Source organism: Capra hircus, chromosome 7 (assembly GCF_001704415.2).
Source record: "Capra hircus breed San Clemente chromosome 7, ASM170441v1, whole genome shotgun sequence".
Classification (NCBI taxonomy): domain Eukaryota; kingdom Metazoa; phylum Chordata; class Mammalia; order Artiodactyla; family Bovidae; genus Capra; species Capra hircus.
The window spans coordinates 95,301,994-95,328,787 of NC_030814.1; the positions used below are offsets into that span (position 1 = coordinate 95,301,994).

At 48.9% G+C, this 26,794-nt stretch overlaps 1 protein-coding gene across 9 annotated transcripts in view; it reads left to right on the forward strand.

Annotated features, from left to right (window-relative positions):
* Positions 1-26,794, forward strand: part of SMARCA4 (SWI/SNF related, matrix associated, actin dependent regulator of chromatin, subfamily a, member 4) — an 89,787-nt gene that overhangs the window by 17,922 nt on the left and 45,071 nt on the right. For 8 of the 9 annotated variants that reach the window (XM_018051090.1, XM_018051092.1, XM_018051093.1 and 5 more), the window contains exons 3-16: positions 385-517; positions 1,422-1,802; positions 2,112-2,210; positions 3,097-3,355; positions 5,329-5,455; positions 6,332-6,505; positions 7,810-7,983; positions 9,281-9,448; positions 9,541-9,591; positions 15,661-15,791; positions 16,122-16,179; positions 22,851-22,972; positions 24,302-24,452; positions 25,806-25,969. In XM_018051090.1, coding sequence (XP_017906579.1) covers positions 385-517; positions 1,422-1,802; positions 2,112-2,210; positions 3,097-3,355; positions 5,329-5,455; positions 6,332-6,505; positions 7,810-7,983; positions 9,281-9,448; positions 9,541-9,591; positions 15,661-15,791; positions 16,122-16,179; positions 22,851-22,972; positions 24,302-24,452; positions 25,806-25,969 — 2,192 coding nt within the window. The remainder of the gene's footprint in view (positions 1-384; positions 518-1,421; positions 1,803-2,111; positions 2,211-3,096; positions 3,356-5,328; positions 5,456-6,331; positions 6,506-7,809; positions 7,984-9,280; positions 9,449-9,540; positions 9,592-15,660; positions 15,792-16,121; positions 16,180-22,850; positions 22,973-24,301; positions 24,453-25,805; positions 25,970-26,794) is intronic. The other variant, XM_018051091.1, reaches the window with a different exon arrangement.

The following is a 26,794-nucleotide window of genomic DNA, read 5'->3' on the forward strand; positions in this document are numbered from 1 at the left end:
AGAGGGTCCCTGTGGTCGCAAGGTCTTCTTGTGACTGCTAGAACCGCTCCTGGCCTTGGAGCTCTGCGTGTGCTTCCCTTGTGAGACTTGGGCCATCAGAAACTGTCCCTGCCTTCCCTGGTGTCCTCGTCCAGCCGTGCCCTTGCCCCTAGATCACCAGTCTGCGGGTCCCCTGACTGGTGGTATTTCACGCACGTGCCTTGACACCTGAGTAGGCATCAGGACCACGTCTTGGACCTAAGCTTGGCCATGACAGCTCAATAAGTGCCTGGTGACTTTGGATGCACATTTTCAGTGACCTTGAGCTCCTCTCGTGCGGTGCGTTTCTGTGCTGTCTCTTCCCATGCCCCCTTGCTGATCCTGCCTTGTCGTCCACTCTCGCAGCCAATGGAGTCCATGCATGAGAAGGGCATGTCGGATGACCCCCGCTATACCCAGATGAAGGGGATGGGGATGCGGTCAGGGGGCCATGCAGGCATGGGGCCCCCGCCAAGCCCCATGGACCAGCACTCCCAAGGTATGGTTTCCCTTCTCTTCTTTGCTCATGTTTGTTGCCCTCTGGAAGTCCCAAGGTCACTTTCCTAAAGGAGTCATCCATAGATGGATTCCGAGGACCCAGGACAGTTGAGCCTTGTGGTATACCCTGCCATGGAGGGCTGTTGGGCTTGGGCTTAGCTGGCGCCCTGTTCAGGCCATTTAGTCCCAGAGCAGCCCCAGGAGAGTGGATACTGGTAGGATGGAACCGTGTTCCACGCTAGGTGTTAGACAAGGGCGGGGCAGGACAGGGTCCTTAGGATGGTGGATCTGGTGGCACCCAGGAGCGGATCGGGAATGTAGACTCTGAGAATCCCCTGTTGGGAATTCCCTGTGGTTAGGACTTCCACTGCGGGGGCCCTGGGTTCGATCCTTAGTTCTTAATCTGGAGAACTAAGATCCCGCAAGTCATGTGACGCAGCTAGAAAAAAAGGAAAGAGAAAGCAGACGCCTGCTCCCTGCTTCAGACCTGCTGAGTCAGAATCTCAGGAGGGGGCAGGGCTGGGCTTTATCTTAGCTGAACGTGGGTGGCTTCCTGTTAATGGGGCTGGAAGCTCAGGGGCTCTGCAGGTAAGGGAAGTGGGAGGAGTGGACCTGCCCAAGGCGAGGGGCAGCAGGGCGGGCCCAGAGAAAGCCTGGATTTTTGTGTCACCTCTACTTTAATCGTTGGCAAGTTACTAAGTAGGCCGAACCAAGCGCTATGCAGGCTGCCAACCAGGCTGTAAGCGTGTGCCCTCTGGGCGTCTCTTGTTTGAATCATGAGTATAAAGTCATTTGGCCGTCCTTGTCTCAGGGTAGAGGCCAGTGTAAGCTGGGCCCCATCTTTTCCTTAAAAATCACTGGATATGTGCTGCCAAGTGACCACCCAGACCCGTGTCTCCCCACAGGTTACCCCTCACCCCTGGGCGGCTCTGAGCACGCCTCCAGCCCGGTTCCAGCCAGTGGCCCGTCCTCGGGCCCACAGATGTCGTCTGGGCCCGGGGGGGCCCCGCTAGATGGTGCTGATCCGCAGGCTTTGGGGCAGCAGAACCGAGGCCCAACACCCTTCAACCAGAACCAGCTGCACCAGCTCAGAGCACAGATCATGGCCTACAAGATGCTGGCCCGGGGGCAGCCCCTTCCCGACCACCTGCAGATGGCCGTGCAGGGCAAGCGGCCGATGCCCGGGATGCAGCCACAGATGCCAGCTCTACCTCCGCCCTCCGTGTCTGCAACAGGGCCCGGGCCCAGCCCTGGACCAGCACCTCCAAATTACAGCAGGCCTCATGGTAGGGTCCACCACCGCCCCTGACCCTTGGGATGGGGAGGGGTCTCAGAGCCAACCGACAGGAATGTGGACATGTGCATTGGCAGGTCTGGGCTCTGCCGTCCGTTGGCTTCCCTGGCACTGGGGCTGCTGGTGATAAATGGCGTTTCTCTGGCTCCCTTGTCTGCTCCGGTGCCCACACCAAGGGGCTCCTTGTTGGATGTGTCTCCTGGAGCCAGGGCTGCCCGTGGTGGGGGCAGGGTGCGGGGCCGGGTGCAGGTATAAACACAGGACATGTTTTATCCTCTAGTCTGTTTCTCCTTGCGTGTAGGTATGGGAGGGCCCAACATGCCCCCTCCAGGACCCTCAGGCGTGCCTCCTGGGATGCCCGGCCAGCCCCCCGGAGGGCCTCCCAAGCCCTGGCCTGAAGGTGAGCTCCCTCTGTCCTACTGACGTGTCTGCGCCCTGACTCCTACGTCGAGTTCATACCGTGCAGACCCTGAGATGAGCCCGGTCAGAGAGTTGGTCGGGGACACATCTGCTACTTCTGCCGTCTTCTTTGGGTCTCACCTGGCCTTGCTTGGCTCCCAGAGCCTTGGGTTTGGTCCCATTCCTCTCTACCTACCCACCCTTGTCTTTTGGATCACAATGACCCTGGGATCTCTGAGCCAGTAGCAGGAAGAGAGGGACAGTAAGGCATGAGTCCACTGTGTGACTCAAGTGAGAGGCTGCAGAGCAGACACCATCCTTCAGGATGTGGTGCCCTAAGCCCAGAGGTCACGGCCAACCCCTTTCCCTCCCGAAAATGCCCCCAGTGCTGTGGGAGACAGCCTGGAGGGCAGGGAAACTCAGGGTTTTGTCACCCCTGTGTTTGGTGTAAAATGTAGTTAGTACTTATTTGAGGGTCACATCTGTGAGGTCAAAGCTGTGGATAAAACAGACTCATTCCTGTCGTCTTGGGGCCTGAGGATCAGTGATGGGCATTGAAGAGCCAGTCCTGTAAATCGAATTCTGCTGCAGCTGGGGTGGGTGAAAGGCAGGCTCACCCCATACCCACCCCGGGTCAGCACCTGGATCAGTAGGGGCTTTGGAGAAGGGATGTGCAGGCTGAGACCTCGAGGAAGAAGAGGGAGCCAGACCTCTAGGAAGTGAAGAGCCATGGGGCAGTGAGGGGTGGGGGCCCTGGAAAGCTGCCCAGCCCGTATCAGCCTCTGAACGAGCTTGTCCTCGGGGCAGTCAGCGCCCCACAGGCTCTCCACTTTCTCCCAGGCTGACCTGGGACTCAACGTGGTGGCCCGCTTCCTGTCTCCCTCCAGGACCCATGGCGAATGCTGCTGCCCCCACGAGCACACCTCAGAAGCTGATACCCCCACAGCCGACAGGCCGCCCGTCGCCCGCACCCCCTGCTGTCCCGCCCGCTGCCTCCCCTGTGATGCCGCCCCAGACGCAGTCACCGGGGCAGCCCGCCCAGCCTGCCCCCATGGTGCCGCTCCACCAGAAGCAGAGCCGCATCACCCCGATCCAGAAGCCACGGGGCCTGGACCCCGTGGAGATCCTGCAGGAGCGGGAATACAGGTGAGGTCCTGCCGCCAGCCAGGGGTGCCCCCCAACCCTGTCAGCTCTGACACGCATTGATGGTGGCGCTCAGTTCTAAAGGCCAGTGGGGGATGTAGCCAGAGGTCCCCCTCCTGCCTTGGCCCCCAGCCTTCTAGTTCCCTGGTGTGTGCATCCTTGCAGAGAAACCCCATGTGTGTCAGAATAAATGTGTGCAGACGGCTTAGTTTGGGTACAGGGGATTTATGTGCACGTGGAAATTTCATAGATTCTGCAATACCTCCCTCCACGGAGGTTGTACCGATAGATATATGTTGGAATGAACATGCCTGGTTCTCCTCTCCTATCCAACTTTTGGCTCATCCGCATTCAAAAAGTCTCCTGGCGAGCCTTGTGGTGGACATTTCTGAACCATCACTCACTGTTGCCTGCCCTGCCCAGGCCTGCTGGGCACTGGGCACTGTGAGGGGCCTGGCACACAGATGTGTGTCCCCCTGTCCAATAGTGCTGGGGGAGCCTGAGATTCACTGCCTGAACACCTCGCGCTCCCACTGTTTCTCCATTGTGTTTATAACCTCTTCAGGGCTGGCCTCCCTGAGTAACGGCAGCTCTGTCCAGGGAGGGGGCCTTGCCTCATTCACCGCAAATCCCCAGATACATCAGTGACTCAGCTTAAGGACAGTCTTCAGAGTGCCTCTCCAGCTGTGATGAGCCCTGGAGCTCCAGCCCCTGGGCCCAGGTGCCTCCCCTCCTGCTCCATCGGAATGGCTTAAAGATGGCCTGCCCAGATGGCCCCTGTCTCCTTTCTGTCTCTGTTCCCATGTACCTACCATCCAGCACCAAATGGACCATGGGACCTTGATCCTTGCTTGCAGTGTCCCCTTGGTGAACTCTCAGCTTCTTTTCCCCCAGCACTGTTCACCGTGCCAACTGGTCTGCACCTGCTCCCTAGCCTCTGTGCTCTCGGCCTTGCCTGTGCAGTCTTGTTTTCCCATGCTTAACTTACATTATATCTATTTCTTGGGTTAAAACTGGCTTCCCATTATCAATTTTGCAGCCGTTTTCTCTTTAGCCCCTGCCCAGTGCTCTGTCCTCACCTCGTTGACTCTCCTGGTTCCTCTTTGTATTTAACAGGTTAGACTCATTCCTGCCCCAGGGCCTTTGCACGTCCTGTGCATGACTTCTTGGTGTTTATTTAAACTTTATTGCCAAGGCCTCCATGTGGTGGAGACTCTGACTCCTACACCCCTCATCTCCAGTCCCTTCTTCAAAGTACTTCTCTGGAATAGCTGTAGATACTTAATTTTTTAATTTCTTTATGGCTTTTCCTCCTGGTAAACTTATGAACTCAAAGCAACCAGGAGCCCTGGTTAGTCTTGTTTAGTGCTGAAGCCCCACAGCTCAAGTGGTCCCTGGCATACAGTAGGTGCTTGATAAGTAAGCGTGTGAAAAATGGGGATTATTCCGTTTGAACTTTATGCTCTACCCCGCCTTTTTTCTTTTGTTTTGGCCGTGCCATGCAGCATGTGAGATCTCAGTTCCCCAACCAGGGATCGAATCTGTGCCTCCTGCAGTGGAAGCACGGAGTCTTAACAGCTGCACCTGCAGGGAAGTTCCCTGTTTGAACCTGAGACCAAACCTGTAGGGTTGCTCTGAGGGGTCTCCCCACTTCATAGCTGAGTAGATTTCCAGGGCCGGGATGGAGGCCCCAGCCCGCCTGACTCCAGAGATTGGCTCCCACGGCTGAAATGCCAGAAGCCAGCTGTGCACTTGGAGATTTCCTATTTGCTGCGGCTCCTGGGGCCTCTGTGGCTGCCCTCCTGTATGCAGTCTGTTGTGTGCATCCTTTCTCTGCCCTCTCCTGTCTCAGAACTAGTGTGGACTCCACTGGATTCTTCTGAGGCTCTGGCTTTAAAGAAAGGGAACCAGGGGGGTTCCCTGTAAACTGGTGAGATCTCACGTCATGGGTCATTTTTTCCATCTTCACACCCTAGGCTGCAGGCTCGCATCGCACACCGAATTCAGGAACTTGAAAACCTTCCCGGGTCCCTGGCCGGGGATTTGCGAACCAAAGCTACCATCGAGCTCAAGGCCCTCAGACTGCTGAACTTCCAGAGGCAGGTGGGCACAGACGTGGGCTCTGGGGTAAAGAAGAGACCCTGCTTGCCAATACTGATGCTCAGATTCAGAGAGATGCTTACTGGGCAGTTTTTTTGTTGTTAATCTTTCTTTCTCGCTGTCTCTCTCTGCGTAGGGTCTTAGTGTGGCATGCAGGATCATCGTTGCATCACTTGGGATCTTCATTGTTAGGCACAAGCTCAGTAGTTGTGGCATATGGGCTCCAGAGTGTGCCGACTCAGTAGCTGTGGCTTGTGAGGTCTCTAGGTGTGGTTTGAGAGCTTGATAGTTGTGGCTGCAGGCTTAGTTTTCACGAGGCACGTAGAATCTTAGTTCCCTGACCAGGGATCAAGCTTGTGTATCTTGCATTGCAAGGCAGATACCCAACCAGCAGACCATCAGGGAAGTCCCTGGGACAGTTATGAAGTATACCCTGACCCTTAAGCCACAGTGCTCCCCCTCACACTCACTTACCCACTGTCCCTCCTCCCTCTCTACGTCCTGCCATTGGAATGAGCAAGTGTGGGCCTTCCTTAAGGTGGCCGTGGCCAGCTTGCAGCAGGAGGCTTGGATGGGTCTATTTCTGAGAGTCCTTTGCTTTTGAATACCAGTAAGAACTTTTGTGTGTGGTTGAGAGAGTGCAAAGCTGGAGACCTGAAGACGTGAGAGGCGCTCTCTGGGTGTCCAGGGGCAGCCGACTCCTGCACTGTGGGTGCCTGCTAGCAGCGCCCAGCTCCCTGCCCCAGGTCCTCTCCACGCGTGTGTTTGCACTCTTGGGTCCTCCTGGGTGCGGCAGCCTACTGCCTGGTTTGCATTGTGGAGGCACGTGGGCATCACCGAGTTATACCAGTCGCCAATTTCTCCCCTTCCTTCCCGAAGCTGCGGCAGGAGGTGGTGGTGTGCATGAGGAGGGACACAGCCCTGGAGACGGCCCTCAACGCCAAGGCCTATAAGCGCAGCAAGCGGCAGTCCCTGCGCGAGGCCCGCATCACCGAGAAGCTGGAGAAGCAGCAGAAGATTGAGCAGGAGCGCAAGCGCCGGCAGAAGCACCAGGTGCAGCCCTGGGGGGCAGGTCGTCAGCCCCGCACTGTGGGGTCCCGGTTTTTGTCTGCACACGCGGTCTGCGTGTGTCCCTGTGCATCATAACAGTATTCTAGGCGCCAAGAGTACTTCAGTGAACAAAACCAGTCAAGACAGTTGGGGAGATGGGCTGTACTCAAATGCACATATGACGTTTGGGGAGTTAATAGGGTGTCAGGAGACAGGACGTGGGGATAGACAGAGATGGAGGAGCCGTTCACATAGGATGGTCCTTCAGAGAGGGCCTCCTCGAGAAGGTGGTGTCTGAGCAGAGACCCGAGGGAGGAGCCACACGGATGTGCAGATGACAGGGCCTTGGGGTTGGAAGGCACGCCGGTGTTTCGTGTGGTCAGAGTTGGGGGAGCGTGGGTGAGGGAGGGAGGAGGTGAGGACAGGGAGGTGATGGGACAGGCGTGTGGGGCCTTGTGCAGAGAGGACCACTCGGGCTTGTGCTTGGAGTGAGGTGCCTGAGCAGAGGCAGTATCTGACTGAGGTGGTTACAGGGTCTGTCAGGGAGACTAGATTCTCCATTCAAGCAGGGTTTGGGATCATTTGGTCTGTTTACATTTATATTTACTTAATATAAAAATATTTGTGTTTTCTAAAGTTTTTCTCCAAACAGTGTCTTTTATTGGCATAGTTTAAAATAACAAAAAGTCAACATTCAGCAATTAACCACTGTTAACTTCTTGGTATATATTATTGCAGTCTTTTTTTTCCCCCTATATATACACAGTAGTCAAAAGTTAAATAGCTGTCTTTAAAAAATATATAGACATGTTGACCTGTTGAAAGTATTACTGAAGCGTGATGTTTAACATCTACGTTGTCTTCCGTCTCCGAGTGCTCAACATTTAGTGGTTTATGAAACCATTTCCCTGTCTTGGGACACACAGCGTATTCTCCACTTCCCACTGTTAAAAGTGACGCTGGGCTAGGCGTTCTTGGACTTGAATTTTGGCACCTGTCTCTGCCATTTTTCTTAAATCCCTTGCAGTGATGGTTTGGATTGGGGAGGGGATGGGGGCGCATTTTGCAGTGGTCAGTAGGCCCTGCCAGGTTGTCCCAGCTAGGGACAACTGGCTGCTGAGGCGGGGTTGGAGGGGGGCCCTTCCCACCACATGGTCCCCATAGAGAATGGTGGACCTTGTCAGCAGGCAGTGTCACAGGACCAGTTTGATCGCATCCCCTTGGTTTTCACCAAGGCCGCTTTGGCGTTTCGTCTCCCTCGGGGCAACATCCCGTAGTCAGTCGGCTCTTCTCTGTGCTCCCTGCAGGAATACCTCAACAGCATTCTTCAGCATGCCAAGGATTTCAAGGAATATCACAGGTCGGTCACAGGCAAAATCCAGAAGCTCACAAAGGCGGTGGCCACGTACCACGCCAACACCGAGCGGGAACAGAAGAAGGAGAATGAAAGAATCGAGAAGGAGAGAATGCGGAGGCTCATGGTACAGTCTGCTGTGGTGACCTGGGTCCCTTCAGGAGGGTGATGGGTGTTGGGAGCCTGGGGATCAATCACCCAGGGTTACGCTAGGGCATTTTGCTGCTTAGTGTTAGAGGTGGGACAGAGGAAGAAAGGATTTGGGAGTCTGAAAAACCTGGCCCCTGGTCTTTGCCTGGTCACCCTGACTGTCAGTGACCTCTTGACCTCAACCAGTTAGCCAGCTGCTCTGTGGTCTCTGAAGGCTGGAGGTGGCACTGCCCCCTAGTGGGACAGCCACCTATTATGTGCCCAACCTCCCCACCCCTTTGCTTGTAACCACGTATTATTCACGGAGGGTTCTCTATTGGGCCAATACCGACAGCCCTGTTGCATGGACGGGGACCACAGTAATAAGGAGGACACGGTCCCTTCCCTGGTGGGGTCATGCTGGCCGTAGAGAGACAGGTGCCCACAGAGACAGACAAGGTGGTTTTGAGGGGTGAGAAGTGCACAGAGGAGAACGAAGCAGAACCAGGGAGTGGGGATTAACTGGGTGTTCCAGGCAGGGTGGGCCTGACCCACGACTGCAGAGCGCTTGGGGCGGGGGTGTGCCTCCCAGCACAGAGGGGAGTGACGCGGGAGGAAGCCGTGTGTGGGGCTCAGTCAGTAGCCCCTGGAACAGCGTGGTTCAAGGCAGTGAGGTTGGAGTCCCAGCAGCAGTCATGGGGGCCTGGCAGGCCATGGAGGGCTTTGGCTTTAATTCTGACCCTGAAGGGGAGGCTGTGAGCTAGAGGAGGGCAATGTGGTCCCATGTCTTCTCAGAAAGCCACGTGGGAGAGTAGTGGTTTGGAAAAGGTGGAGAGAATGGTTGGAATTTGGGTGTCTTTGTGAACAGAGGGGATGGGGCTTTTTTCTTCCCAATCTTAGTTTGGCCACACTTCATGGCATGTGGGATCATAGTTCCCCAACCAAGGATCGAACTCACACTCCCTACAGTAGAAGAGCGGAGTCTTAACCACTGGACCACCAGTGAAGTCCCAGGATGGGCCTTTTAAATGGCTCCTGCAGGACCATGTCTGTCCAGCAGGACCCTGTGGGGCCTGGTAGGGGTGGGGATTGGGGACATTCTGCAGGGGAGTTCATAGATCACATCAGTGAGAGGGGGTGAATAGAGCACAGTGTAGGCCATGAGCTCAGTGCTTCCTAAACGTGGGTCTGGCACTGGTTAGCAACACCCCACAGGCTTCTGAGTCTGTTGGCTACCCTGGGTGCTGGTGGACAGGTGAGTCACAAGCTTCCCTCATAACCACCCGCTTCCGCAGGCCGAGGACGAGGAGGGCTACCGAAAACTCATTGACCAGAAGAAGGACAAGCGCCTGGCCTACCTCCTGCAGCAGACAGATGAATACGTAGCTAACCTCACAGAGCTGGTGCGGCAGCACAAGGCTGCCCAGGTGGCCAAGGAGAAGAAGAAGAAGAAGAAGAAGAAGGTGCACCCCTTGGTGGGGCTGGAATGGCTCTGTGTGGGCATGCACCTTGGCCTTCTCTGTCAGGGGCTGACTGTGTCGCTCTTACCTTCCAGAAGGCAGAAAATGCTGAAGGACAGACGCCTGCGATCGGACCTGATGGCGAGGTGAGGAACCAGGGGTTTCTTTTTATGGACATGCCAGCCCATCCCCGGAAGTTAGGTCAATTTCACCCTTAAAGTTTTTTCGTTCTGAAATTATGAAATATATGGTGCTGGTAAGAGTCCCCCTCGGTCCCCTGACACCCCCCACCCTTCCTTGCCCCCACTCCCCAGACAGCACATCGTTCACATGTGGGTGTGTTTCCTTCTGGGGCTTTTTCTGTTCACGGGTAGTTATTTCTTTCTCAGTTCTTTCTTTAAAATTTTAGACTCCCAGGAGAGGTGTAAGAACAGTACAGAGAGCCTTTGTGTGTTCATCACCCACATTCCCACTGTTCATACTCATTTTTTATAAGCCATTTGAGAGTCCAGATGCCAACATGATGGCACTCTGCTGCTCCGTATGTTTCATGTGTACATCCTAAAAACAAAGCTGTTCTTTTCCAGAAGTGTACAGCAGTCAAAACCAGGAAATGAACATTGGCGCAGTACTGTCATCTGGCCCACAGTCCTGGCACAGACTCACAGTTGACCCCCCGGTGTCCTTCACAGCAGCAGGGAACCCTGGCGTGACTCAGGGTCTTTCTCCGTGCATCACATGGGGAGTGTGTGGCGTAGATTTCTTCCCTCACTGGTGATGTTGACCTTGATCCCTTGGTGTCAGCCTAGGCATCTCCAGCTGCAGTGATTGGAAGTACCTTCTGGGGAGATCCTCAGACTATGTGAAGATACTGTAATGCCTGAAACCTCCACCCACTGTTTCAGCGTCCACTGTTTGCCTGTACCAGTTTTTGCCGTAACGGTTGCAAGATGGTGATTTCTCCAGTCAGTATTCCTTCTGTGTTTATTAGTTGGCTTTCTGCAAGAAGGGAAAGTCTTCCTTTTTCCTTTTTAAATTGGAGTGTTGCTTAACAGTGTTGTGTTAGTTCCTGCTGTATCCCATTTAGGTCAGCTCAGAGCATTTAGTAGAGTTCCCTGTGTTAGATAGCAGGTTCTTATTAGTTATTTTATACCTGTGTGCTGTGCTACGTCACTTCAGTCCTGTCTGACTCTGCGACCACGTGGACGGTAGCCCACTAAACTCTTCCGTCCATGGGGTTCTCCAGGCAAGAGTACTGGAGTGGTTGCCATTTCCTTCTCCAGGGGATCTTCCTGACCCTGGGATCGAACCCACGCCTCTTAAATTTCCTGCATTGGCAGGCAGGTTCTTTACCACCTAGGAAGTCCATTTTATACATAGCAGTGTATATGTGTCAATCTCAATCTCCTAATCCATCCCAAACCCTCTCTTCCTTCATTGGTAGCTGTACATTTGTGTTTACATCTGTGTCTCTGTTTCTACTTTGCAAATAAATTCATCAGTACTATGTTTCTAGATTCCACATATATGCATTAATGTGTGGGATTTTCCTTTCTGACTGACTTCACTCTGTATGACAGTCTCTATGTCCGTCCATGTCTGTGTGAATGGCACAATTTCATTCCTTTTTATGGCTGCATAGTATTCTGTTACATATAGGTACTATGTCATTTTCTTCCTGTATCAGTATTGTGTTATGGTAAGGGTTCCGGTTTCTCCACACCTTTGTCTGTTTTATTGTCTGTTTTTTAAAGCTTTATTTTATTTTTGGCTGCACTGGATCTTAATTGATGTCGTGGGGCTTTCTTCAGTTGTGGCGAGCAGGGCCTATTCTCCAGTTGCAATGCACAGGCGCCTCATTGCAGTGGCTTCTTTTGTTGCAGAGCACGGGCTCTAGAGCTGGGGCTCAGTAGCTGAGGTGCACAGGCTTAGTTACCCCATGACATGTGGTATCTTCCTGGACTAGGGATTGAACCTATGTATCCTGCGTTGGCAAGTGGATTCTTAGCCACTAGACCACAAGGGAAGTCCTGCACCACGTTTCTTTATCCATCCTCTGCTGATCAGGACCTTCTGTTCTTTTTCATTTGGCTCATGGGCCATAGTTTGCCAACCCCTGGTACTGACTCATGGGTTCTTATTTAGTCTAATGGATTTACTTGGTTTAATCTTGCACTGTCATTATATATTTTGATGCTCAAGACTGTTCCAGTTTGGGCCAGTGGGAACCCCTTCACCTTAACTCCTGTGTCCCTGTGCCCCATTGTTCTCTGAGGGCGTGACTTCCTCACACACCAGAACGGCCCTGAGTTCACCTGCTTTCCCTCCTGAACTCAGCCATGTCTCCAAGGAGCCCTGACTCCTTTCATCAGAAAAGAATATTTGGAAACCATGGTCTACGTGTGTTCATTGCTACTGAGGTTTCATTGTTTCGGGGCCCTCTCAGCGGACAGATCTAGGAAATAGACGTGTGTATGCATGCACATCCACTTTGCTAGTTACATATATTAACTAGTTATATAAACTGAAAATATTGCAGTTGCATTGATACCTCCAATTCTAATCCAAAACCCTGGCTTCTTTCTCTCCTTCTCCATGCCCATGTTATGATAGCCCCAAACTGACTCTGTCTGCCACAATATAATCCCTTATTCGCACAGTCCTAGAAGGCGCAGGAAGTACGTTCAGAGTGCCTAACGTGCGGTCAGTGTTTGTTTTCAATTGAAGATATATGCTCCAGGGACTTCCCGTGGCTAAGACTACGTGCTTCCAATGCAGGGGGCCTGAGTTTGATCCCTGGTCAGGTGACTAGACCGCACATGCCACAGCTAAGACCTGGCACACCCAAGTAAATAAATTATTATTTTTTAAGCATATGCCTCAGATCCTTTCTTCAGAAGATTGGTCCTCCCCTTGGTCCTCCCAGTTGTGAGGTCCCCCCAGTCCTTGTTGGTTTTGTTTGTGTGCATGTATGGTCAGTCCCTCGGTTGTGTCTGACTCTTTGCAACCCCATGGACTGTATGTAGCACACCAGGCTCCTCTGTCCATGATGTTTCCCAGGCAAGAATATTGGAGTGGGTTGCCATTTTCTCCTCTAGGTGATCTTCCTGACCCAGGGATTGAACCTATGTCTCTATGTCTCCTGCACTGTCAGGGGGATTCTTTACTACTGGGCCACTTATTTACTCCTCAAATTTATTTAGTATGTGAAATATTAGCCTGGTCCCAAAGTCAGAACCATGCAGAGAGGCCCCTAGAGAGAGGCTACTATCCCCACACATCCATCTCTTCAAGAACATTCCTCTCTGCCTCCTGAAGGCAGCCATTCTCACCTGACGCACTCACGTGAAAGAAAGATGAGAGAGGTGCAAATAAAAGGTGTATCTTTTACCCTCCCCCTTTACCCCTCCTCCAGGCCCCTTCCCAGAGGGAAGCCTTGAGTAATCATGGGTGTGTTTGCTCTGGGATATCTCCTGTACACATGCCTCCTGGAGGTTTTCTTTTCCCTGCCTGGTGCTGTATCTTAGTTTTTCCAGCCTCACTCTATTTATTTATTTATTATGCTCACCATACTCTTTTTATTTATTTACTTGTGAGATTTATTTATTCTTTTAATGTGGATCATTTTTGAAGTGTTTATTGAATTTGTTACAGTACTTCTGTTTTATCTTTTGGTTTTTGGACAAGAGGCATGTGGGATCTTAGTTACCCAACCAGGAATTGAACCCATACCCTTTGCATTGGAAGTGTAGATTCTCAACCACTGGATGGCCAGGGAAGTCCCACCTGACTCTTTAATATCACCGTGTTAGGGATGTTGCTGTTGCTTGCTTCTTTGAATCATGAATGCAGTACTTCTCCTTGGTGAAAAAATGGTAACATGTAATGTGAATGTAGCGACAACGTGAGAGGGAGAAGCCCCCGCGGTGCTTGTTCTCTCATGAGCGTGCGTGTTGGTTTCTGGTTGACATCTCTCTCTACACCTTTCCCAGAATCTTCATGCTTGCATTCTCTTTGTTTTGTTTGGGGACCATTTGGGTTAGTCTGTGGCAATCCACTCCAGTACTGTTGCCTGGAAAATCCCATGGATGGAGGTAGGCTACAGTCCATGGGGTCGCAAAGAGTCGGACACGACTGAGCGACTTCACAGACAGACACATAGTAAGACTTCTGCTTGGCAGAGTATCTTGGACTACTTTCCGTATCAAGCCATTAGTTCTCCTCTTGCTTTTTTGTATTGACATACTTAGAATCTCTTTCACTGTTCAGGTTGATAGCTGTTTAAGTTACTTCCCATCAATAGATATAGCAGACATCCTGCACCAAGCAACTCTGATGGACCACTGTGTATCTCCTCCCTTGTTGGTAGCTCTTCCCCCCTTTTGCTTTCTTTTTTACATGCACAGTGTGGTAATGAGCCTCCTTGTACGTACCTTTTGATACTGTCTTAGCTGGTATGGCTTAAACATCAGAAATACGTGTTTTTACAGTTATGGAAGCTGGAAATTCAAGGTTCGGCAAGGTTAGTTCCTGGTGAGGACTCCCCTCCTGGTTTGTAGCCTCTGCCTTTTGGCTGGAGAGAGAGCAGGCTCGGGTTTCTTCTACAGTCACTAATCCCATCATGAGGGCCCCGCCTTTATGACCTAATTATGACCTTATGACCTTAACCTGGGTTACCCCACCCCCTCACTCCCACAGGGCCCGGTCTCTAAATATAGTCACATTGGAGAGTTGGAGCTTGAGCTTTTGAGCTCCAGAGGGGACACAACCCGGCCCATAACAGTTGGCACACTTTTGTCTCTTAGCCTGATTCCCAGAAATGAATGACTATAGTGATTAACTCACATAATGTATTGATACTTATTCCACAGGGTTTTATTTGAAATGCTGAATTTTTTAAGAAGAGAGGTGGGCTGGCATTTGACCACAGCACAAAGCCTTCCCGAGGCCATTTGGGGCATTCGTATGACGGGAACTGTGGCCCAGGGAACTCTGGAGGATTGCCACTGCAGCTGCTCATCCTGTTACAGTGATAGGAAGCACTGCTCCATGGTGGCTGCTGGTGGTCTTGGTCTTTGTTCTTGCCCAGTGGTCCACAGCCTTGGCTGGACGTCATTGTCACCTGGGGAGCTTCTGAAAATCAGAGAGGCCTGGGGTGAGGACCCCAGGGCAGTTGAGTCAGGATTCTGGGGGTAGAGAGGTCCTACCATCAGCACCCTGATTGCTCCCAGGAAAGATGCAGGGGTGACAGTGGCTGACTGAGGCAGCACACGGAGCTTGTTTGTGGGGTGGCGGTTAGGCGGGTTTGCAGTCCATGGGGTTGTAAGAGCTGGACACGACTGAGCGACTAAACAGCAACAGTAGTCTCTGTTGAGGATCATTGTAGGTGGTGAGCACGGCCTGCAGGGAGGTTTGGGAGGTAGTAGGTTCCTAGTGGGTGCAGACAAAGGTTTCCATCTTCATCCTCATCCTGAAGGTCTTGCCAGGAAATGTGAAGGATCTGTTGAAGAGGAAAACTTCATTTGAAGTCAGTATCTCAAGAAATCAAGGAATTACATATTTGTTGCTACAAGGAAGTTGTTTGATTTTTCAAAGATTCTGATTAGCTGTTTAACAGAAAAGAATGAAGACCTTTGATGAAGTCTACAAATCCAGTATGAATGGAAGCAATCTAGGGCCAGAAGAATGGGAATAGTGTAGTCACTTGGGTCAAAAAGGAAGACCTTGTTTCTTCTGTGTGGAATTGATCTAGGAGAACACACCCAGAAACTGATAGTGATGGGCACCTGTGAAGAGAGAAACTGTTTCGTTTGGGGGTAGGGATGTGGAGAGTCCACACTCCATCTTCTTGAATCTTGGACTGTATGATTATGTTATTGAGTTGGCCGAACAAATAGGTATTGGGGTTGGCCAAAACATTGGTTTGGGTTTTTCAGTCCCATCTCTTGGGGAAACCCGAACCAATGTTTTGGCCAACCCAATATCTATTTGAAAATCAAAAACATTTATATCAGTTATTTCCCAGACACAGCTGTTATCAATTGGTTACATGTATTTTTACTGAGTTATTAACATTCAGTTAACCCAGCTTGTGTGCCATTTTTCTGGGCTGGAGTTGGGGTGGGTGGGGGGCAGTTCCCAGATGGCCCTGGTGCGAGGTTGGATGCCCAGAGTATGAACTCTGCAGAACCTCATGTCCTGCGTGTAACTCTCAGCCTCTAGACGAGACCAGCCAAATGAGCGACCTGCCGGTGAAAGTGATCCACGTGGAGAGTGGGAAGATCCTGACAGGCACAGATGCACCCAAGGCTGGGCAGCTGGAGGCCTGGCTGGAGATGAACCCGGGGTGAGTGGGGTCTTGTGGACCAATGGCAGCCAGCATCCTAGGTTGAAGGCCACCTCATTCCATGGGAGCTAGCCGCCAGGGGTGACCCTGGTTGCATTGGGCACAGGACAGTTTGCTAAAGAAAGTGAATCGTGCTGGTTCTGGGGAGTTGGTTTTTTTTTTCAATCCATGCTGCATGACATATGGGATCTTAGTTCCCCCACCAGGGATTGAACTCGTACCCCCTGCTTTGGAAGCTTGGAGTCTTAACCACTGTACCTCTAGGCAAGTTTTCCTGGGGAGATTTATATTACAACAACACAGTTTTTTTTTTTTTTTTCCCCTCCCCAGGTATGAAGTAGCTCCAAGATCTGATAGTGAAGAGAGTGGCTCAGAAGAAGAGGAGGAGGTAAGAGTTCGTTTCCTGGCCATCCAGGCCCTCGGGCTCTGTGGTGTGACCTCGACCACAGTGGATGCTAAGTTTCTCTTCCACCCAGGCCAGACATCGAGTGGGGTAAGAGATGGGCAGGGGGCCGCCGAGGCTGAAAGTTCTGTTTTGAGAGCCACATTGTTTCATATGGTAGCCTCTCGTCACACGTGACTGTTTCCACTCTAACTTCATTAAGTAAAATATAGATGTCCTCACTCATATGTCCTCAGTCACACTAGCCGTATGCCAGGCACCCAGCAACTCTACCCTCCAAAAAATGCCGGTATGAAGTTGTGAGCATGCGGTGTTTGCCCTTTATCATCTGTTCTTTGAAAACCTTACGGTTTATTCGCTAAGTCATGTCCGAGACTCTTGAGACCCCGTGGACTATAGCCTGCAAGGCTCTTCTGTCTGTAGGATTCTCCAGGCAAGGATACTGGAGTGGGTTGCCATTTCCTTCTCCATTGAAAACCTTATACATGATTGTGTTTATTGTGCGTATTCTCTAAGTCGTTGAATTATGCCCTGTTAGGTGGTTTTTAGAGTTGCCCTGGTTGTCAGATCTCAGATGAGAGTCTTGTCCCTCTGTCTGTCCTGGCCGGCCTCCTCGGGTGACTGGGAGGAAGCCCGGGGATGCAGTGTCTGTAGGGAGGGTTCCTTCTGCACGGTTACCCCCAAGAAGGGTACTCCTTGCACTCCGCCATCGACTGGGGTGATGGTGGCTTACAAGGCTTTTAAAAAGCTTTCGCCCCCTCCATGAGGTTAGAGAGAATTTTAACAGGCATATCTTTGCTTATTAAGGTCAAACATTTTTTTTAGGTTTTATTGACCACTTAGATTTCTCCTTTGAATGATTTGTTTCACTTGCCCATTTCAGATCAGTTGTGTATTTTAGCTGAAACTTGAAGTGTTCTTTATGTATTTACCTCAGCCTGCAATCAGCTTGGTGTTTATCTATATCTTTGTTTTGATTTGTCCTGTCTTCACTCCCCTCCTTCTTACCTCTTCAGGTCACCTGGAATTTATTTTGTGTAGGACTTCAGATGGAGTCCCTTTCCGCCCGACTTCTAGTAGTATTAAGTCCCACAGACAGAGGAGCCTGGCAGACTGCAGTCCATGGGTCGCAAAGAGTAGGGCATGACTTAATGACTAAACAACAGCAAAGTAGTATAAGACAGTGGGTATACTGTTTACCCCTTCCCCACTGTCCTGTGATATTTTAAAAAAATTAATACATTGGGTTTTTATATCCACCAGTTTCTTTTTTTTTAATTTTAAGAATTTACTTTTCTCGTTTTGTTTTATTTATTTTAAAATATTGAGGCATAGATACAAAGTTGATATAGTATTTAAAATTCCTTTTAAAATTCTAATGATTTTTAGACTACTAATGTTCATTGTAATTTTTTAAACAATTTTTTGGAGATATAATTTGCATACTGTAAAATGCACCCATAATAAGATTACTGTTCAGTGATTTTAGTCAAGTTACAAAATCGCATAGTCATCACACTACACCAACTTGGATATGTTTTCATCACCCCAAAAAGCTTCATCTCCCTGATTTACAGTTTGTTCTTGCTACTTCCTCCAGCCCCAGGAAATCACTTGTCTGCTGTGCTCTACAGATTTGCCTTTTCCAGAGTTTCACATAAATGGAATTATACAACATATAGTATTTTTTGTCTGGCTTCTTTTACGTGGCATGTTTTTAAGTTTCACCTATGTTGTCTGTATGTCAGAAGTTTGTTCTACATTGCTAATTATTAGAGAAATGCAAACCAAAACTACAATAAGATACTGCCTCACACTGGTCAGAATGGCCATCATTTAAAAGTCTACAAATAACAAATGCTGGAAAAAGTGTGAAGAAAATATTTGCAGTATCGGTAGAATGCTGCAGTACTGGTGGAAATGTGAGCTGGTGCAGTCACTATGGAGAACATTATGGAGGTGCTTCAAAAAACTGATAATAGAGTTGCCATGTGATCAGAAATCCTACTCCTGGGCATATATTCAGATAAAACTATAATTCAAAAAGATACATGCACCTCTGTGTTTATAGCAGCATTATTTACAATAGCCAAGATATGGAAACAGCCTGAATGCCCATTGAGAGGTGAATGGTTCAAGAAGATGTTAAAGATACGTATACGCAGTGAGGTTTTAGTCATAAAGAAGAAGGAAATAATACCATTCGCAGCAACATGGACGGACCTAGAGATTGTCATACTAGGCAGAGTGAGTCAGAGAATGACAGATACTACATGACACCATTGATAGATTAAATCCAAAATGTGATGTGAATGAACTTATGCACATAATAGAAACAGACATAGAAAACAGACTTGTGGCTGCCGGGGGGCAAGGGAGGAGGAAGGACTGGGAGGATGGGACAGTAGATACAAGCTGTTATTTATGGAATGGATAAACAGCAAGGTCCCACACACAGAGAACTGTATTTAATACCCTGTAAGCATAATGGAAAAGAAAAAGGAAGATACTCTCTACTTTGAGGGTGTAGATTTAACCCTTATATGCATATTTCCAAACTTAACAAAATCAACTAAGTAATTTATACCTCAATTTAAAAAATATTAAAAAGAAATAATGTGGAGAAGCCATTAATAAAAGTTAAGATCTTAAAAAACTTTTTTTATTCCTGAGTCGTATTCCTTTGTATGGATATACCTTGTTTATCAGTTCACCAAATTGTGGGCATTTGTGTGTTTTCCATATTCATTTCTCTTGGGTAAATAGGAATGGCATTGCTTGGGTCATATGGTAAGTTTATGTTTAACTTTTTAAGCAATTAGTAAACCATTGCCTGAAGTGATTGTACCTTTTCACAGGTCCCCAGTTTCTCCATGTCCTTATCAACAGTTGGTTTTATCTGTTCTTTACATTATAGGCATCCTAGTGGGTAGGTAATGATATCTCTGGTTTTACTTTGCGTTTTCCTAGTAAGTAGTGATGTTGAACATCTTTTCAGATGTTCATGCACCATTCAGATATCTTCTTTGGTGAAAATCTGTTGAAATCTTTTGCTGATTTTTAATTGGGTTGTTTGTCATTTCATCATCGAGTTGTAGGAATTCTTTTTATGTTCTTGATACCTGTCCTTAATCAGATATATAACTTGCAAATATCTTCTCCCCGTTTGTTTGCCTTTTTTCCCCTCAGTGTTGTCTTGAAATGTGAAAATGTTTCATTTTGATGGAATCTTTTTATTGATTTTTTTCTTTTATGAATTGTGCATTTGGTGGTATACTGAGAACTGTTTGAAGTCATGAAGGTTTTTCTCTTATGTTTTCTTTTGGAAGTTTTATATTTAAGCTCTTACATTTAGGGTCATAGTTGAGTTGATTTCTGTGTGATCTGAAGGTCTGAGGGTTTCTTTGTATATGGATATCCACCTTACCCAGCACCATTTGATGAATAGGCTATTTTTCCCTCTTGAATAGCCTTGGCAGCTTTGTGGGAAATTAGTTAGAATAAGAGTGTGTTTCTGACTCAGTGTTTTTCTGTTGATCTGATTATGTTTATCTTTGTGTCACTGCCGCACTATCTTGATTATTGCAGCTTATAATAAGTTTTAAAATCAGGTAGTGTTAGTCCTTCAAATTTTTTGCTGTATTGACTATTCCAGAGCCTTTACATCCCCATGTACGCATTCGGATCAGCTCATCAATTACTACAGAAAGGCTTGCTGGGATTATTTGGGGGGATTGTGTTGAGTCTTGATCAGTTTTGGGATAATCACATTTAATAATACTTAGTCTTCTAATCCATGAACATGAACGGTTTCTCCATTTATTTTGATAATCTTTAATTTCTCCTAGTATTGTTTCGTAGTTCAGAGTACAGTTTCTGGTTTTTTGTTGTTAAATTTATTCTTAATGATTTTATCCCTTTTACGTTACTATAAATAGAATTGTTTTCTTAATTATATTTTTGAATATTTTGTAGCTCTTCTGTGGAAATAACATGGAAAAAAATTTTTTTATGTTGATCTTATGTTCTGGGAACTTGCTAAACTTATATTGATAATTCCAGTAAGGCTTTTTTGTTTGTTTGATTCCTTAGGATTTTCACAAACAAGATCGTGTCATCCATAAATAACCATGACTTAACGTCTTCCTTTCCCATCTGTGTGCCTTAATTTTTAATCTCTTTTTCTTGCCTTGTTGCACTGGCTAGATCCTCCAGTAAAATGTTGAATAGACGCATCCAGAGCAGATATCATTGGCTTGTTTTTGATGTTAAGTTTGAGGCAGTTACTCTATCAGTGTTTAGTGTTAGCTATAAATTTTTCGTGGATGTCTTTTAACAAGTTGAGTAAATCATGTTCACATCACACTCTCTTCCTTTTTTGCTTATCTTATAGTGATGTTTGTTGTTGTTTAGTCGCTAAGTCATGTCTGACTCTTTTGCGACCCATAAAGGTAGCCTGCCAGGCTCCTCTGTCCATGGGATTTCCCAGGCAAAAATGCTGGAGTGGGGTGCAGTTTCCTTCTCCAGGGGATCTTCCCAACCCAGGGATGGAACCTGGGTCTCCTGCATTATAGGTGGGTCCTTTGCCGCTGAGCCCCCAGGGAAGCCTGGTGAATGTTTAGTGGAAGGTTGTATTAGCCACTCTGGGTTCTGACTTCCACCCTTGTGGGTTCCTTTTTGTGTTTTTATTTGTTTAGTAAATTATCTAGGCTGAATCTGTGGAATGTTTCCCCAGGGAATGTGCTGTCTGTGGTGTCTGCTCCATTTATTGTTTTGCTTTGTTTTCTTCTCATTTTCGTTTTTAATCGTGGCCCTTTAGGAATGGGTTGTATTTCTTCATAACTTAGCAGTCACCTCCAGCACCTTGAGCCAGTAAAGACTGTGTCTCCTGCCAGTAGATGTGTGAATGCAGAAGAGCGTTTTCCGGGTCTGGGCCATTTTCAAGCCTACCCTGGCTTTTACTTTCCGCTGGGCCCTTTTTCATTTGCTCTGCGCACGTGCAGAGCCCTCAGCCAGCAATCTGCTCTCCCTACCCGTGGCTGAGGTCCTACCTCCACTGACTGCTGCCGGCCCGAGCATCGCCTACTGCTGTAAAACAACTGAATCCCCCGTCAGCCTCGGTTGCCAGGCCTCAGGGCCCGCCCACCCTGACAGCTTACACGTCAGGATGGGAGAGGGGAAAACACCCACAAGTAAGATCTCTACAAACTCCCACCCTCTACTTGCTCAAAGCTCAGCAGTTTTTTTTAAGCTAGTGCCTCTCAGACTCCAGTTCTCTGGAGTGGTTCCTGGTGCTACTTTGGTCCAGCTGTCATGTCACTTTTTAAGGTAAAATTTGCTGATCCCCTTTAATTGGAATTAGCCAGGCTTCCCATTCCTATTTAATTCCTGACATGATAATATCAGCTTGGAAAGTCTTATAGTTATGATTTTTTAGGGCCAAAGTGTTTGTGCTATCATCACTTGTTCATTATTCCCAGTAATCTATAAAATTATTTTGCTTTCTCCAAGGGAAATTTCACTGGAGTTTGATTGGAATAATTTAACAGATTTTTTTTTTTTTTTAGTTTTATAGCAGTTCCATTGTACACACACATTTGTGTGATTTAAACAGGAATACAAAGATAGTTAAATGTTAAGGAATGCATTTGTGTGTACTTTATCAATATGTCATACAGAATCCCCTTTATTATCTGCTACGTTAACATTGAAATATCCTTTTAATGAAACAATACTTATATAGTAAGTCCCCTACATACAAATGAGTCCCGTTTCGAGAGTACATTCATAAGTCCAAGAGTTTGCATAGGTAGCCAACTAACACAGTTTACCTATGTAGCACTGTACGGTAACAGGTTTATAATACTTTTCACACAAAGAATACATAAAACAAGCACGAACTATAAAGAAAACATTTTCACTGTTGTAGTACGGTACCTTGAAAAGTATAACAGTACAGATCAGTAGCTGCCACTCAGGGGTGGGCGTCTAGTGAACAGGTAAGAAGAGGTACTGACTGGAGGAGGGAGGAGGTAGGAGATGGCAGAGCTGGAGGATCATCAGCAATAAGAGACAGGGCAGGCTGCTTTGTCACTCACACCTGACGTTGATGGAATGCACGTTCACGTCTTTGAAAGTTCTCAACTTGAAGGTTCATATGTAGGGGACTTACTGTACTCAAATTTATAGAAAACGTCTTAGTAAACTATGGTGCCTATTACCACGAGTCTCGTTTGACATGTTTTAGACATTTGGGCCATGTCAGTAAAACCAAAAGTAAATCAAGACCAGCAAATATTGAAGGTTGCTTATGAATGTTTAATACCCAGAATATCCAAGAGAGTTGAAAAGCTGTTTTAGTAGCATACATTATGTAAGAGGAGCTGGGTGCAAACAGAATCTACTAGCAGCAACTGAAGTACAGAAATACCCTGAGATAGCCTTAAAAAGAAGTGTCTGGACTCTGCTATGAAAACTAAAAATGATGTACTGAGCAGCTAAAAGAAGATGCACGTGAAAAGCGTGACATGTTTTGGGATGGGCAGGAAGAGGGCGTGCGGGTTGTAAAACCATCCCTAGTTTCTGGGCTCCTCCCTCGGGCGCCCTGGGCCCGTCCCTGTGGTGACCTGGGGAGACACAGACCTGTCTCTTGGCAGGAGGAGGAGGAGGAGCAGCCGCAGCCCGCACAGCCCCCCACCCTGCCTGTGGAGGAGAAGAAGAAGATTCCGGATCCCGACAGCGACGATGTCTCCGAGGTGGATGCCCGGCACATCATTGAGTAAGGGTTCTCTCCGCCCACTCCCACTCTGCCAGCTCCCTGCATGGGAGCACCAGCAGGAGCCATTAGAGTCCCAGCTCCTCCTTGAATAGCCTGTCTAGCTGGCAGCCATTGCTGGACCGCATAGGTCAGATGGACTTAACTTCAGATGTCTCTGATTTTCATAGGGTGCATTGACAGTCCGTCCGTTCACATGGGTCGTCTTGTGTGTAGATGGTGGTGGTTACCACACCTGTGCTCCAGCTCAGCCCTCCCCCTCTCCTCCCTGGGAGAAGTTGATTCCTCAGCGTGCGTCTTCCACACATACCCTGTGCTTTTTTTTTCTTTTCATTTCTGGGACACTCTTCCGCCCCTTGCTCCCATGTCTGTGTACACACAGTGTCTCACTGTCTTCCACATCTGGCTGCGTGGTGTCCCTGCCATGGTCTTGTACTGTGGCCTTTGTCTAGTGGTGGTCATTTAGGTTATTTTTCATCCTTTACCCTTGAAAGCAGTTAAAATTATTATACCAATTTCCTGGTGGCTTACAGTACAGAGTTAGCAGATACTCTTAGAGGATTGAGAGTGATAATGTATTATATAAACTTCAGGCATGAAGGGGAACCACTAGAACAAACATACAATCTTTTTTAATCTATTAGCAAAACCCTCTAAGCCAAGCTACCCAGACCGGTACCTCCGTCAGATCAGCGGCAGCATTAGCAATAAAGTGCTCAATAATATGTAAACTACTTGAATCGTGGTGAAACCACCCCACCCTGCACTCCCTGGCCTGTGGAAAAACTGTCTTCCATGAAATTAGTCCCTGGTGCCAAAAAGTTTGGAAACCACTGCTCTAAGCTAAGAAAACCCAGCTTAACTGGGCAAGATGGGTAGGGTGATATAAGGACAGAAACATAGCATAAAGCAGTATGATGGAAGTTGGGTCACCTGTATCTGTTACATTAATAAAATGTGAGTAATTTAATGTCATTTTTTTTAAAGAATTCCAGATTGGATCACAAAACCGCCAGTGCATAAATGATTCAGGTTTGCAAGGCTGTCAAGTGTACGTTTTCCCTTGAACTCTCAGTAGAGAGGGTGGACCATGCAGCCAGCCTCCAGCAGAAAGTAACACTCCTTCCCAGGCGCCCCCTCGGCACCCAGAAGTCCAGTATTGACCCCCTAGGCTAGTGTCTGCCGGCTTGCCCGCCCTCAGACTGTGTGGCTGCTCTTGGGCTCATCTTCTGGCTCAGGCTGTAAAAGCTGCTCTGCAGAGGCTTGTGTCAGAAGCATGTTGTCCCAAGTAAGAGTGTTTGTCTTCATATGGCCCTTCCATTTTCCTCCCAGGAATGCCAAGCAAGATGTGGACGACGAGTACGGCGTGTCTCAGGCCCTCGCTCGTGGCCTGCAGTCCTATTATGCTGTGGCCCACGCCGTTACCGAGAGGGTGGACAAGCAGTCGGCGCTTATGGTCAATGGCGTGCTCAAGCAGTACCAGGTAGGCTGGATGGGGCCGAGTCTACACGGCAGTCCTGACAAAGGGATTGAAATGAAATGGTGCAGTCAGTCAGTTTCTCCTGTGTGCTTGATTCGTGCCTGGCAGAACAGGGGCACTGACAGGCTTTTAGCATCTGAATTCCCCCGACAGCTTTGCAGTAGGCCCTGTGATCCTCCAGGTTTCATGGGGAGTTTGAGGGATAAGTGAGGAGCAGATAGATAAAGCAATTTCTCAAAATCAGATGGTTCAGAGGGAGCTCAGCTCAGTGCTCTGTGATAACCTAGAGGGTGGGATGGGGGGGTGGGAAAGAGGTTCAAGAGGGAGAGAATATGTATATACTTATGACTGATTCATATTGTACAGCAAAAACCAACACAAAATAGTGATAAAGAAAAAAAAATCACGGTTTGGGAATGGCTGAGCCAGAATGGGACCCGGGTGTGGGGCCATGGGGGCTCTGTGCAATGTGAGGCAGCGAGGGGGGGGAGCCTAGCAGCTCTAGATGTAGTCCGTCCGTCCTCAGAAATGCAGGCCTGTGAGGGTCACGTGATCATGACTCTACAGCTCTGTGGCAGGGCCTGGCCTGGAGCAGCCAAGAAAGGAAACTGCTCGTCATAGAAATTTCTCTTTCTGTGACTGTGGCCCCTTACCCTCGGCTCATCTCGGCTCCCGGGAGAGAGCTGGCATACCTCCGACCAAAGAACACGTTCCCTGTCTGCTGCTTGGTGTGCTGGTAGCCCCTGAACCCCACCTTTCCTTACAAGCACTCAGCACCTCTGCTGACATCAGGTTCCAAAGGTAAATCCTGTGACCGGTAGAAGTTTCCAGAGAGGCCTGTGTAATCACAGAAATCAGAACATGGCCACAACTTACTTAATCTGTTAGGAAACTTTCTAGATTTTCCTTGAGGACAGTCTTCTAACTGCCTGTGGCAGAAAGCTTTGCAAGCTTTGGAAACCTTTCACTTCATCTTGAAATGCTGTCGAGGCAGTTAGTCGCGTGGTGCACTCGTTACCCTGACGCCCCAAGGCTCCCCTGAATCCAGAGTCACAGGCTGGTCCCAGTGGGCTGTGTGGCTTGGTATCTGGCAGTGACAGAGATTTAACAGTTTAAACATGTGCCTGGAAAGGATGTTTCGTACATGTCTCTCATGAGCACAGCAGCCCTGTGATTCCAGAGAGAGGAGTGTGAGATGGGGCCGAGTGGGATACAAGAGAGTGCGCCCAGAGCACGATGCCGAGTGAGCATGGCGGCGGGTGGTCCCTGGCTGGGCTAGAGCTCGGGAGTCTCCGAAGCGCAGGGAACCCTCCCACGCCCCACCTGGGCCTCAGCTCTGGCCGCTTGTCCTTGCAGATCAAAGGCTTGGAGTGGCTGGTGTCCCTGTACAACAACAACCTGAACGGCATCCTGGCTGACGAGATGGGCCTGGGCAAGACCATCCAGACCATCGCGCTCATCACGTACCTCATGGAGCACAAGCGTATCAACGGGCCCTTCCTCATCATAGTGCCCCTCTCGTGAGTGCTGCCCGAGCTCAGACACCCATGTGTTAGTTTGTCCGGGCCACCCTCGTGAAGGACCACAGCCTGGGTGGCCTCACCACAGGCCCTACTTCCCTGGAAGCCCGAGTTTGGGTCCAGGGTGTCCGCAGGCCTGGTTTCCCCGAGGCCTCTCTCCTGACCTTGCAGACAGGGCCTTCTCCCCGTGTCTTTACTTCGCCTTCCCTCTGTGTGTCTGCACCCTCATTTCCTGTTCTTATAAGGAAGTCATATAGTCTTGGATTAGTGCTCACCCTAAGGACCTCATTTTTATTCATTATCTTTTTTTTGTTGTTTTCTAATATTTATTTACTTGGCTGAGTGAGGTCTTAGTTGCGGCACGCAGGATCTTTGTTGCAGTGTGCGGGCTTTTTGCTGTGGTTCACACCCCCAGTAGTTGGGGCACATGGGCTTCTCTCTAGTGCTTCCAGGCGCTAGAGCACAGGCTTAATAGTTGTGGTGCACAGGTCTAGCTGTTCCGCGGCGTATGGGATTCTCCTGGATCAAGGATTGAACCTATGTCTCCTGCATTGGCCGACGGACTCCTTGCCACTGATCCAGCAGGGAAGCCCTGCATCGGGTTGTAGTTGTGGCTGGCTCAGTAGTTGTGGAGCACGGGCTTAGTTGCCCTGCAGCATGTGGGATCTTAATTCCCGGACCAGGGATCAAACCCACATTCCCTGCCTCAAAAGGTGAATTCTTAACCACTGGACCACAGGGAAGTCCCTTCAAGACTTCTTTAAAGACCCTATTTCCAAACATAGTTGGGCCCTGGGTATGAAGATGTCTGCATGTGAATTCTAG